The sequence below is a fragment of the Schistocerca cancellata genome, chromosome 6, assembly GCF_023864275.1.
Source record: "Schistocerca cancellata isolate TAMUIC-IGC-003103 chromosome 6, iqSchCanc2.1, whole genome shotgun sequence".
NCBI lineage: Eukaryota > Metazoa > Arthropoda > Insecta > Orthoptera > Acrididae > Schistocerca > Schistocerca cancellata.
Window position 1 is genome coordinate 151,559,793 of NC_064631.1, and position 13,883 is coordinate 151,573,675.

At 42.3% G+C, this 13,883-nt stretch overlaps 1 protein-coding gene across 4 annotated transcripts in view; it reads right to left on the reverse strand.

Annotated features, from left to right (window-relative positions):
* Positions 1-692: 692 nt before the first annotated feature.
* Positions 693-13,883, reverse strand: part of LOC126190918 (cytochrome P450 6k1-like) — a 65,356-nt gene continuing 52,165 nt past the window's right edge. For 3 of the 4 annotated variants that reach the window (XM_049931549.1, XM_049931550.1, XM_049931548.1), the window contains 6 exons: positions 9,561-9,799; positions 7,159-7,421; positions 6,882-7,075; positions 4,604-4,825; positions 3,551-3,802; positions 693-998 (listed from right to left, as the gene is read on the reverse strand). In XM_049931549.1, the coding sequence (XP_049787506.1) occupies positions 832-998; positions 3,551-3,802; positions 4,604-4,825; positions 6,882-7,075; positions 7,159-7,421; positions 9,561-9,799 (1,337 nt within the window). In that variant the 3' untranslated portion in view covers positions 693-831. The remainder of the gene's footprint in view (positions 999-3,550; positions 3,803-4,603; positions 4,826-6,881; positions 7,076-7,158; positions 7,422-9,560; positions 9,800-13,883) is intronic. The other variant, XM_049931551.1, reaches the window with a different exon arrangement.

The window sequence follows — 13,883 nt, forward strand, 5'->3', positions numbered from 1 at the left end:
ACTCTTCCTCTCTCTTTCACTCTCCCTCTCTCTCACTCTCTGTCTCTCTCTCTCTCTTTCTCTCTCTCTCTCTGCCTATGTGTGTGTGTGTGTGTGTGTGTGTGTGTGTGTGTGTGTGTGTGTGCATGTATGTAGAAGCGTCAATGCAGTCATGTGAGTACTCTTCCATCTTGTGTTCTTGTATATTTGGTTTGCATATGACGTGAAACTTATTAAGTAGAAAGCTTGCAGCTCTCCTATCACGCTCATGATTCGCTATTACGAAACTTACATAACTGTAGAAAAAAGGCAGCTTTATACAGTTTGTCTTGGTTTTTTCTTTTACCGCCTATGTCCGTTTTTATTGTTTACATCGAATATTTCCGACATTTTCTGTGAACAGTTACGCATTCGCGGATGACATATGGCGTGAATGGCCATTAATCGTCATAAAAGTAGGGAATTCGTAAGAACAAGAGCTAGTTTTTTTTTATATTCGATCCCACAGTCCTTTGAAACTTCTAGATAGATATTATTTTTACCAAGACTTCGTGTTTAGATTTGATACGTTGTTTAGCCGGCCACTTGGCAACGTTTATGTAGATATAGAGTCTCGTAGGAAACAATTCTATCTTTTATGATTAGGTAAATGAAGAACTGTTGAAAAACCAAATAATAGTATACAATTAAATACAAATGATTTATTACTGTCGTTTTCTCAGTATTTACATATATTTCACACGCAGTAAAGTAATAAATACAACAAAATAAACAGTCTTCCACTCTCAGCTTATTTACATAAATATTTATAAGTTACATAATACTGTTGCAATTCGATTAAGCTGAATCAGGCTACGTCCTGTTACTGAGTCGAAGTTGTATGCCACTAATGGGCATCATGACAAAGGAGAAAGGATTGAACTCCATGGGCACCACAGTTTGGTCACAGCGCTGAACCTCATATTTGGACATCAGGTAGGCCAGTCCGATCTTGGTCTGCAGCAAACCCAGCCGCATGCCTGAAACACCCAACCAACAATTCAGTTTATGAAAGTCACTGCAGCACTGTTGTGAATGTAAGGCGTGCTTGATCGGACTTCATTCGTAACTATCCATGGCGCAAGCGCCTGAGGTCTTTTCATAGGGCACGACCAGGCAGAGTTTCAAATGACGACAAATAATTGTTCAGGCAACACCGTATTATTAATGTGTTCACTTGTAGACATTATATGGAGAATGGAAATGGGTTTAAATGTAAGGAGTAGTCAAATGAAAACACGACAGATGGGAAAAAGTAAGCAAATTCTTTATTGGTCGGTTGATTTGGGGCAGGGGACCAAACGGCGAGGTCATCGGTCCCATAGGATTAGGGAACGAAGGGGAAGGACGTCGGCGCGCCTTTTAAAAGGAACCATCCCGAAATTCGCCTGCAGTGATTTAGGGAAATCACGAAAACCTAATTCAGGATGGCCGGACGTGGGTTTGAAGCGTTGTCCTCCAGAATGTGAGTGCAACGTGAAACTATTTATTATTTAAAAAGAAATCACCATAAACAGTTAATACATTTTGTCCACTGCAAAACAAGAAGGTCTGTGCCTTCAGAGAAAAATGTTTCCGGTTGCTTGCGGAGCCACGATTGCACCCAGGGATGCATCTCTTCATCAGAAGTAAATTTTCGGCCATGAACGTCTTTCTTCTTCATGGCAACTTGTGCCAAGACTGTTTCGACTGGCTTGCGGTACTGTCGCAGGGAAGTCCGTACACATCCTCCATACAGTCCTGATCTCTTCCTACGGGATTTTCGTACTTCTGGAGCTCTGAAGAAAGATAGTCGTGGCCGTCGGTTTGCTTCGGAGGAAGAGGTACAGGTATGGGTACTATCGTGTTTCCGAAGGCCGGAACAAACATTTTTCCATGAAGGCGTTGACAGCCCTGTCTCACAGTGGGATAAATGTACGTATTAACAGTTGTGGCGATTGCTTTCGAAATAATAAACAGCTTACTTTTTTTTCTTTCATCTATCCCGTATTCATTTGACTGTCTCTTATACGAATAGTACCACGGAGGCTTAGTTCCTGGTGAAAAACGTGAGTAACTGTGCAGAAATAAAAACTATAAACAGTTTTAATATCGTGTTGCAATTTCTCAACCACTCACATGGAAATGAAGTACATGTGGTTCTTCTTTGCATTAATAATATTCTTCGAGTCAAAATTTATTGAGTTACAATGGCAGAAAAAAGGTCACGGGTAAAATTCTAGATATAATGTAATACAATATTTTTCTAACCAGACAAAGTGCATCACTTTGATACGATAACAAATAATTTTCCCAACGACGACTCTTTTGTAGCTACTCAGTACTCCCTTCTATTTACAAGTAGATAGATTTTGGCTATTAGTGCTTGCTTACATTCCTACAGTATGGACGTGATGAACTGGTGATATGCTTCATCTAGGTTCTACAATACCATTTGTAAACATGCTCATAAGGAGTACACTGAGGTGAGAAAAGTCGTGGGATACCTCCTAAATGCCCGACGTAGTGCAGCAACTCCACGTGGCATGGACTGAATAAGTCGTTGGAAGTTTCCCACAAAAATGTTGAGCCAAGCTGCCCCCTATAGCTGCCCATAACTGTGAAAATGCTGTTGGCGATGGATTTTTGGAACGAAATGACCTCCCGATTATGTCCCATAAATGTTCTATGTGATTCATGTCGGGTGATCTGTGTGGCCATATCAGTTGCTCGAACTATCAAGAATAGTCTTCAGATCAATCGCGAACAATTGTGGCCTGGTTCCTATTACACATAAATATTCCGTCACTGTTTGGGAACGATGAAAATGTAGCCGAACATCCAGAGAACCCACCCCATTCCATATCAGCACAGTCCACACCATTGTGGAGCCACCACCAGCTTGCACGGTGTCTTGTTCACAACTTGGATCCGTGGTTTCGTGGGGCCTGTGCTGCACTCGAACGTTACCTTTAGCTCTTTCCAACTGCAGTCGGCACTCATCTGACCAGGCCTCGGTTTTGCAGTCTTCTAGGGTCCAGCCGATGTGGATACGAGCCCAGGAAAGGCCGCTGCAGGCATTGTCGTGTTATTAGCGAAGGCGCTAGCGTCGTTGGTCTGCTGCCATAGGCCATTAACACTGTCCTAACGGAAACGTGTTGCTTGTCTGTTAGCACTGACAACTCTACGCAAAACGCCACTGCTCTCGTTAAGTGAAGGCCGTCGGCCACTGCTTTGCTCATGGTGAGAGGTAATGCCTTAAATTGGTAATCTCGGTACACTCCTGACGCTGTGAATCGCTGAATATTGAATTGCTTAACGATTTACGAAACGGAATATCGCATGCGTCTACCAGCAATTACCATTCCACGTTCAAAGTATGTTAGTTCCAGACGTGCGACCAAACCTTTTCACATGAATCTCTTGAGCACAAATGAGAGCTCCGCCAATGCACTGCCCTTTTATACCTTGTGTACGGGATATTACAGCCATCTGTATCTCGTGACTTCTGTCAGCTCAGTGTATATACCGATACGACAGTGTTCCGACTTACCTATGCAGTTTCGTGGTCCTTCTCCAAAAGGGAGGTATACGTAGGGATGCCTCTCTGCCTTCTCTTCCTCAGAGAACCTCTCAGGATTGAAGCGTTGGGGTTCTGGGAAATACTGGGGATCGTTGTGAAGACCGTAGACCGGGACGAAAACAGTCGCTCCCTCTTCAAGCTGAGGCCCGCCATCGGGGAACTTGTAGCGGCGCGTGCACTTCCGTGCCAGAATCGCTCCCGGTGGATACATTCTCAGCGTTTCTGTAAGATAAAAGGCGTGTAACTGATTAGTAATCATATTTTGACTCATTATGCCACCTGCAGGTAACAGTTTACTAATGCCCACGAGAGACTCTAGTAGTGTGCAAAAAACTTAACATTGACTACCAATGATATCAGCAACGCACAGGACACGTGGTCATGACATTAGGTATGAAATTTGAAATCGAGTTATGTGTCAAATATGTTACAGTAGTTAGTGACTTAGTGTGGTACTGCTGCTTGGGTTAGGAGTTGAGAAGCGGAAATTGCAATGAAAGTAGTTTCGACTCTAGAAACGTTCCAGTACAAACATCATATGAACTGTGATTGGAATTAGTACATCCTGACTAACACATTGTTATGATTCTTAATTTTTTACTCAAGGAAGGCACATGTTCCTATATATTACGTAGGACGATGGCAGTGTACATAGACAAGAGTGTCAAATTATACTTTAGACAATGAACACTGCAGAACGAAAACAGAAGCATATATTACGTTAGTACGAATATATGAAATCCAAACAAAGACCAATGACAGAAAACTGCGTTAGTCCTGCACAAATTGTAGAAGAACTATAAAAAATAGTACGTAAGGTAGACCAGTAGGAGGAAGAGTACAACACACACAATATCAACTTTTCTTTAAATTAGCCGTGGGACAAAGTGCCTCATTACAACATCGCACATGAGTTCCCTTCCAGTATATCTGAGGCAAAGCTCTTTCGAGTACGTAATGATTCAAAAATTTTTCGTGAGCTAAAACACGCAATCTGAAACGAATAGAATTTCAGAGCCTCACCTGATACTACTTTGTCGAGGTACGGCATCTCGGCAATGGCCTCGTACGTCAGCTGTCCGTTGTTCTTCAGCAACGTGTCGTCCACCTCCTCCTGCAGCCTCTTCTGCACGTCCGGGTTGAGGGCCAGCTCGTACAGCGCGAAGCTCATCGTCGTCGACGACGTCTCGAAGCCCGCCAGGAAGAACACGAACGCCTGCGCGGCCACCTCGTCTATCGACAATTCTGTAAGCGAGAGAAAGTGCCCTGTTAGCAAAGTGTCATGTAACCAAAGCAAGTTTGTGAAAAAATCAAATGGCTCTGACCACTATGGGACTCAACTGCTGAGGTCATTAGTCCCCTAGAACTTAGAACTAGTTAAACCTAACTAACCTAAGGACATCACACACATCCATGCCCGAGGCAGGATTCGAACCTGCGACCGTGGCGGGCTCGCGGTTCCAAGTTTGTCAATCATACTCCGAATGCAGCAGAAAATTAACTTTTCTTTTCCCTTTAGTGGGCTAGAAATCACTCCCCTCTGTACTGAGCAAGTAAAAGTTTGTGATTCTACATGTGAATCGCCTGAATTTCTTTAACAGTATGTTATACAACTGTTGGAGAACTTCATCGATTACAGCACGTATGTAATTGTGGAAATAATCAACAACAATAAGGGCAGAAACCTATGTAAATGGAAGAGAATAGTTACCTGGGGAAAATGATTGAAACAGTAACTTAACTGTCACCTGTCACACTTTATTACATTTTCACTTCACTTTTAAGAGATTTTAACCTCCACCATCAGGTGAATTCATGTGAATTAATGCTGCAATTATGTGTTGCGTTTACAACTTCGGAGGAACTTGTGGCAGTCTCTAGTGGTCAAAGAATCCTTTTCCTCTCGTGTACGTGATACTGCATGTGATGCAGCACGACAAAAACAGCAGGCTGTGACGACTGGAGACAGTGACACAAGTTACCCCAAAGTCGTAAACACAACACATTCGCGTCGTATAAGGGGCGATCAATAAGTTTCCGTTCGAAGGCCGTACAGTCCAGAATCGGAATGATAGTCAGGATAAATCGCCGTGAGTACTGAGGCAATCATCCCAGCTACACATCAGCTTGAAGATATCTGTTTGGTAAGACACCAAGTCCTGCTGCGGGAAGAAGTACGTAACTGCCTGTTGCACGTCCTCGTCCCACGTGAGCCGTCCACTCTTCAAGACTATTTTTAAGGAACCGAAGGCGTCATAATCGTGGTTCAGTATTCTGGAGGAATGGTAACCTGGCTATCTTCATTTCGGATCCTGCTTTGTTAGGTAAGGTCAATGTTTGGCTCATTACTTCTACCCGGCTACGGCAAGTATTCTGTCTCTGACGACTTCGGAGACACCTAAACGTCAGATGTAACTTCTTATCCATCCTTCCGAAGTACGAAATGATTCCCCATCGGAGAAGTATATATCCTAGTTATAGCTTTTCTTGAATGGAATGTTCAAGTAAGTGTCCTAAAAGGTGAGCACTGAAACTGGCGAAATTACCAAGCAAACTTTAGAAACAACCGAATGATAGTCGACATTGTATCTGATAAAAATATGGAAGAGAACAGGAACTTGGGCCTATAAGAAACAAAAAAAAAGTTACTTAACGGAAAAATGTTGCTTCTGCGACATCGAAAAAAAGCCTGCCTGAGACATGTAAAAGATGAAGCCGGGTGTTCGTCCATTTAACCCAGTAATTTCATTTTGTATTTTCTATATTGTTAACTTCTATGTATGACAAGTCCAATATCGTTTGTACGATGACACGGATGCTAAATAAATAAAATAAAATAAAAGCGCAAGTGAATAGAGTTTGGAAGACATTAGGTATGTTGGTTAACTCTGCAAAGAAGACCGAAGGACGTTGCGTATCGTAACAAAACATAATAATGTGACAAGCAGTTGAATGTCAAAGGAAAAGGCTTACAGTGTTGAAGTTACAGTCTGGCTGAGTAGACGTAATAAGTATTCCCTCTTGTTTCAAATAATCCAATGGCGTGGTCTAATTAATCTCATCATTGTTGAGGAACTTGTTCATTAATGAGAATGAAAAAAATGATTTACTTCAGATGCAACCCTTGAACGAAAACTTTGTTTACAAGATGAAATGTACTTTCTCACGTAAGAATCTACACGGGTAAACTGAGAAGTCAAGGATTTATGAACAATTACTTCAGAAATATGTTCCCTGATTAGTTATTGCCCTTCTTCGGTGTCACACAATACGTCAATTACGTTAAGGTATCATAACTTACTCCAGTTGTCGATGTCCTTGGCGCCGTCCTTGATTGCCTTCGCCTTTTCGTCATCGATGAAGCCCTTGTTCTTCAGCTGTACCAGCAGGTGCATGAAGTCGTTTCGCGTTACGTTGTACTTCTCTCTGTACTCCACTGTCTCTCTGACCATGTTTCGGAAGAATGCGGATACTTCTTCGGTTCCTGCTCCAACTCTGTGGGCAATACCGAGAGTTACACCGACGAAATACAGAATTTGCTGTGGAGTAACGGCTGACAGATTGGGGAGATCCTTTACCTGAGTGCCCTAGCGACAGTTGGAACGAAGGAGTGCATGAACTGGGCGATCCTGAACTTGAGCGAGGGTTCGAACGCCTTGCGCCCCCACTGTCGGAACTCGGCCTCCGGGTTCCTCTGGCAGTTGCACTCGACGCCGAAGGCGACGGACGCGATGATGTCCGTGGCGTACCTGGCGGACACCTCCCGCATCTCCACCACCTCCCCACGGCTCGCTGGATCTGCCAGTACATCAACCATCTCACGGCCGCAGTCTTGCATCGTCTAGAGAGATAATCACATATCAATAAGCTGAGTGTTAAAGAAACGAAGTCCTGGACCAAAGTGCAGTTTTCCCCATTTAATTTTCTGTTCCACCAAATGAGTGACAGCGTGTGAAAATACAGGGTGATTCAAAAAGAATACCACAACTTTAAAAATGTGTATTTAATGAAAGAAACATAATATAACCTTCTGTTATACATCATTACAAAGAGTATTTAAAAAAGTTTTTTTTTCACTCAAAAACAAGTTCAGAGATGTTCAATATGGCCCCCTCCAGACACTCGAGCAATATCAACCCGATACTCCAACTCGTTCCACACTCTCTGTAGCATATCAGGCGTAACAGTTTGGATAGCTGCTGTTATTTCTCGTTTCAAATCATCAATGGTGGCTGGGAGAGGTGGCCGAAACACCATATCCTTAACATACCCCCATAAGAAAAAATCGCAGGGGGTAAGATCAGGGCTTCTTGGAGGCCAGTGATGAAGTGCTCTGTCACGGGCTGCCTGGCGGCCGATCCATCGCCTCAGGTAGTTGACGTTCAGGTAGTTACGGACAGATAAGTGTCAATGTGGTGGCGCTCCATCCTGCTGAAATATGAATTGTTGTGCTTCTTGTTCGAGCTGAAGGAACAGCCAATTCTCTAACATCTCCAGATACTGTAGTCCAGTTACAGTAGCACATTTTAGCATCAACTGACGCTGACGCCTAGTCAACAGCGCCTCAAGCGAACAAATGTACAACTAAATGAAACTTTATAGCTCCCTTAATTCGCCGACAGATAGTGCTTAGCTCTGCCTTTTGTCGTTGCAGAGTTTTAAATTCCTAAAGTTGTGGTATTCTTTTTGAATCACCCTGTATAATAAAACAAAGACAAGTGTAAATAATGGGGCAAATGTACCAAACATTAGCATGTTATTGGGACGCTACAGAATACGTTGGCACATAAAGTGCTCCAGTATTAACTCAAAGGTAGGACAGATTTAGGAAGATCACACCATCGGTTAACTGAAGCGTTCGAGCAGTCACAGAGGGGGACGTAAGCGACAGTGCTAATGGATGATATTGACTATAATGAGTGCTTAAGGCAAGTTTTGGTTGATAGGCAGACACTGCCTTTTAGACGAGAACAACCTTTCATGCTTCAGCCAAACTTTCTCTATTTCCTTCTGAATCTTCCGACAAAAGTGAAAGAAGTGGACATTAGGCTCCAGCTGATAGGCTGAATGAGGAACTAAAGTCTTACTCAGGCTTATCCTGGCTGCAGTATAATTCATTTCGTCGTTTCGAAGGTAATCTGTATTTGCAGTTTTACGTTTAGTATTCCATGATATTTCTTCCCAGTTCACCATGTGTAGAAACAAGAAACCGGAGTGTGATCTTTTCAAGTATTCGGGAACTTCATTTTCCTACGCTCGAAATGCACTTGATAATACTCCCAAGGTTCCCGTCACTGATGTTTGCGAATATTGCTGCATAAAACCGCAATTTCGCTTACTGTGTTTACAGCTACTTCAAGTAGCTCGCTCTTCTGGAATTTATTCGATGATCAGGATATGCACATGATATAGTATCTTAGGTGCAACATTTGCAGTCTAACTGTCCAAGTCATAATCTGTGCTTGATACTCCGATATTTATCGCTGTCTGCAGAATCTCCCCATGCATTCGGTGAGTGGCTAACACCATTTATGATATGTAGCATTTGTGTTTCCAGATCGTCAGGGAGTAGTTATTTGCTGCGATGTTGAAGATCATAGGAAACACGAGGTCGCTCACGGCAAGAAACTGCCATCTGACATTCGGTGGATGCTATATACTGCATAGAAAACGAATGTATAATCAGTAGTGATCCTTTCTTCTGGAGCCAGAGTCCTTCACTACAATTAATTCGTACGACCAATTGCAGTGATTTGACTCATAAGAAGGTAAATTGCACTACTGGCTCTTTGCTGTAATTCTACCAATGTCTCTCGATGTTGACTAGTATCAGGTTTTATAACTTTAGGTGACGCAACAAGATGTGTGCATGTCAATTTTGTTTGAACTTTTCGTGATACTAACGCAAGAAATGGCTACTAATTGTTATTGGGAATAGGTGTAAGGTGTACGTTATATACAGTGCTCAGGAACTACTGACCTGGCACATCATTTTCAGCTTTCCTGACGTAAACGTGGGCGTCATCTTGGCCCGCATCCTCTTCCATTTGGCGCCATTCATGAAGAACAGGTTGTGATTCAGCGGTTCTTGTTCGTTGTGAGGGACTCCTCTGTCGCGGAACGAATCGAAGTCCTTGACCAGCAGCAGCCGGATGAAGTCCGGATCCCTCAGGACCAGTGTTGGTACACCGAACTGGTACATTCCCACGTACCTCTCACCTGCAGAACAGGAAAAACAGGTTAGTTAATATCCCACCTACAGAAACAGGCAATCTGCACCTACGATACATGTGTAATGTAAAGAAGGGATTAAAAAGGTACCGCGCAGAATACAGATTGGAAAATTTCAAGCTGTTCTAACAGATCCGACATTATCTCTGACTACTTTCGCAACTCTGTCAGTGGAGGCTATGTCCCACCTGTATATGCTATTGTGTCTCTGTCACTGCAATTGAAAATGACGGGGTAACCATCATCACTTTCAATTGGAAAGAAACAGAGCCTGTAAATTTCACCGCAGTTTATGTTGATCAGTGAAATTATATTATATTAGGTAAACTTTTCATTCCAACAGATGCACAGTTAGGAGAAAATCCAGAACGTAAAATGTGCCAGGAAACAGGAACACGCAATAAATATCTACAAAAAAAGAGATACACTGATATCCCTTCCACATATCCCTACTCATTGGTTCAAATGGCTCTGAGCACTATGGGACTTCTAAGGTCATCAGTCCCCTAGAACTTAGAACTACTTAAACCTAACTAACCTAAGGACATCACGCACATCCATGCCCGAGGCAGGATTCGAACCTGCGACAGTAGCGGTCGCGCCGTCCCAGACTGCAGCGCCTAGAACCGCTCGGCCACTTAAGCCGGCTATCCCTACTGAAATGCTCCTTATGGATGTGAAATAAGTCAAAAAATCCTAAATATAATTTCATTTAAAAGATAATGGCGAACTTGACACAGAACATGTAAATGTATGTGATAATTCTTAGGCTATTGGGATTTATATCAACGAAGAGAAAAAATCATTTTATAACTATTATTTACAATGATTGCATTACTGCAGTGAAATTGTACGGAAGTTACATTGTACGCAGTACTCGCATTATTTCATATCATTAGTAACATACGAACTTCTTTCGGCTCTGCTAAAAAATTCGTCAGTGGACTAGAAGGAGTTGGACACCACTAAATCCTTTAGGCTCCTGTTAAATTGAGCTTTATCAACAATTAAACTTTTTATGGCTACTGACAAGTTATTGAATATGTGTGATTCTGAATAATGGACACCTTTCTGGACAAAAGTAAGAGACTGTAACTCTTTGTAGAGATTATTCTTATTTACTGTAGCAGAAGTTAGTAACCCAAGTCACCTAAACGGGCCGCAGCAGTACTTTGTTGAATTCACAGCACAATAATTGTTATTACACTTTTTTTTGTGTTGTAAAGCTTTAGCTTGAGTTGATGAGTTATCACAAAAAATAGCCCCGCAGGACATTATAGCGAAAAAGTAAACAAAATTATGGTAGCTTTTTTATTTTTATTCATTTACGTCTGACAACGTTTGCATTGCAAATGGAGATTTGTTTAGGTGTTTAAGCCTTTATGTAACATTCTCCTCCAGTTGAAATTATTATCGATCTGTAATCCCAAGAATTTAAGACTGGTGTCATGTTTTAGGCATATACTGGCGGAAAACATCTTACAAGTTCTCAATTGCTTGCGGTGTCTTTTCAAAGTATAATGACAAATAACTTGCTAGTAACCAATTATTATTGTTCCTGAAAATTTCATTAACCAGTATTTCTAAGACTATACTTGAATATCTACATATCACAACGTTAGTATGATCCAGAAATAAAACAAACTTGGCATTTGGTAATGTTACTGATGAAACGTCATTGATATACACAAGAAAAAGTATGGTTCCTAATGTAGAAGCTTCTGGGATGTCACACGTAATTAGTTCCCAGGTGAATGACAGCTTAATATAGGTCTCTTCCCTATTGACACCCTTTGTGTTATCAAAGATGCAGGGTTTGAAGCACTTACAGCGTTTTCTGTTGTACCGTAACATTCTAATTTACTTAGGAGATCAAGCGATTTAAACAAATACCTTTTACAAACTAAAAAGATACCAGTAGCCCGTTTGGTATTTCGACAGCCGCTCTGATTTATCCCGTATCGTGAGCGACTGCATGTCAAAAGCACGTGGTTGCTTAAATTGTGTGGAGCTATCACATTTGTCATTATTTTCGACCCCTGAAAATTTAGCATGTTGACCAAGCTGTGTACTCCAATCGTTCTCCACTATGAGTGTGGATAAGACGTTCCACCTCGCCAATATTGACCAGCTTACTATCATCACCATTATTTAATTATCTATTTATTTAACCTGATCTGATTAGGGCCATCAGTCCCTCTCTTACATCGGACCAGTGTTCCACACATGCAGCATTTCACACATCAGAGTTACATCATGACAATAGTTTAAATAAAAAAAATAGATTACTCCAGTGACAATATGAAGGAAGAGTAATGACTAAGACCTAATAAAGTAAATGGTGGCAGTATTTTTACAACAGGTGCTATACATACAAAATTATGATAAAAGCAATAATAGTAACAGTAAAATTAAAAAATCAAATAATAATGATAAACATGAGAAAAATTGGCAATAGTAATGAAGACTTGTGCTGATGTACATTAATATCTTGGTGTGTAAAGTAGATGTTTACTAGTATAGCGAGTTTTGGGGAAGGGAGAGTTAAGGAGGGGGAAAGAGGGAAGTAATGAGGTGAAGTGCAGTCATGTACAGAGGAAGGCATTATTGTTACTTAAGTAGATACGTCATTGACTGTTTTTTGAAGCCGGCCGTGTTCTTAAGTTCTCTAACATAGCAAGGGAGGTTACTCCAGAGTCGGGTTCCCGCTACTGTAAAGGACTTGGGGAAGGTGACTGAGCGATGCAGTGGAACAGAGAGGATTTTATTATGATGGGAACGTGTGTTTCTGTCATGTTGTTACGACATAAGCGACAAGGACGAGGAGAAATATGAGGGACAGTGTACGTTTATAAGGCAGTAATGAGACAGAGTGTATGGAAATCTCTGCGTTTGTCTGCACGCAGCCAGGACAGTTTTCCGTATGCTGGTGAAATGTGATCAAAAAATGTGGCATTCATGACCAGTTCCAGATGTCGCGAATTTTCCTGAGAGAGGCCTTGTAGGATAATATCGCTGATTGGGAGTATAAGCGTTTGTACTGATTTCTTTTTCAGATGGAAAGGGAAGAGTTTTTTATATTTTTGTAGGACATGAACGGATGCTGATGCTTTTTTACACACTGCAGTTACGTGCTCTGTCCAATTTAGATTTTCATCTATTATTAGTTGGTTGGTTGGTTGGTTTGGGGAAGGAGACCAGAGAGCGTGGTCATCGGTCTCATCGGATTAGGGAAGGATGGGGAAGGAAGGCGGCCGTGCCCTTTCAGAGGAACCATCCCGGAATTTGCCAGTAGTGATTTAGGGAAATCACGGAAAACCTAAATCAGGATGGCCGGACGCGGGATTGAACCGTCGTCCTCCCGAATGCGAGTCCAGTGTATTATTAGTCCCAAACTCTTTACTGAGGGAGAGAAGTAATATTTGTTCCATTTAGGATAGGAGATGGTACGGAATCTCGATTTTTTGGGCTAATGAGCTTAGAGTGACCAACAAGTACCGCTTGAGTTTTAGATGGGTTTAGTTTTAGTCCTATGTCCTGCGCCCATTTTGATAGTGCATCGAGGTCAGTATTGAAATTTTCAATACCTTTCTTAGGATTGCTTGGTTTCGCACTTAGATATAACTGAAGGTCATCAGCATACATATGATGTTTACAATAGGTCAGTGAGCCGTGGCGGCTCATGTCGATAGTGCCACTCTGGTGGTTTATCTTTCCTGCCACGGTCAGGGCGGTAAGCAGCGCCCTCTGGGGCCTACGCGAGGAGTAACGAGGCGAGGTCCTGTGGGGGGGGGGGGGGGGGGGAAGACGGTTGTCGTGTTGACGCAGCGAGTGTGGGACCGGACCTAACGCATGGAGATATACAAGTTGGCTCTGAACGGAAGGCGCCGTAGAAAGCAGCGGGGAGCGAGCGTTCTGTAATTTGTGTGGAGGAGTAACGATTTTTGCATTGGATGTCCCAGTGGTTCCCGAGAGTTGCGGTGGCTGTTTTCGGAGAAGAGAATTTGGTAAGAGCTTGTGTCTACACTCTTTTCCGTACGATGTTGCTGCCTGCCGTTATAAACGGGTGAAA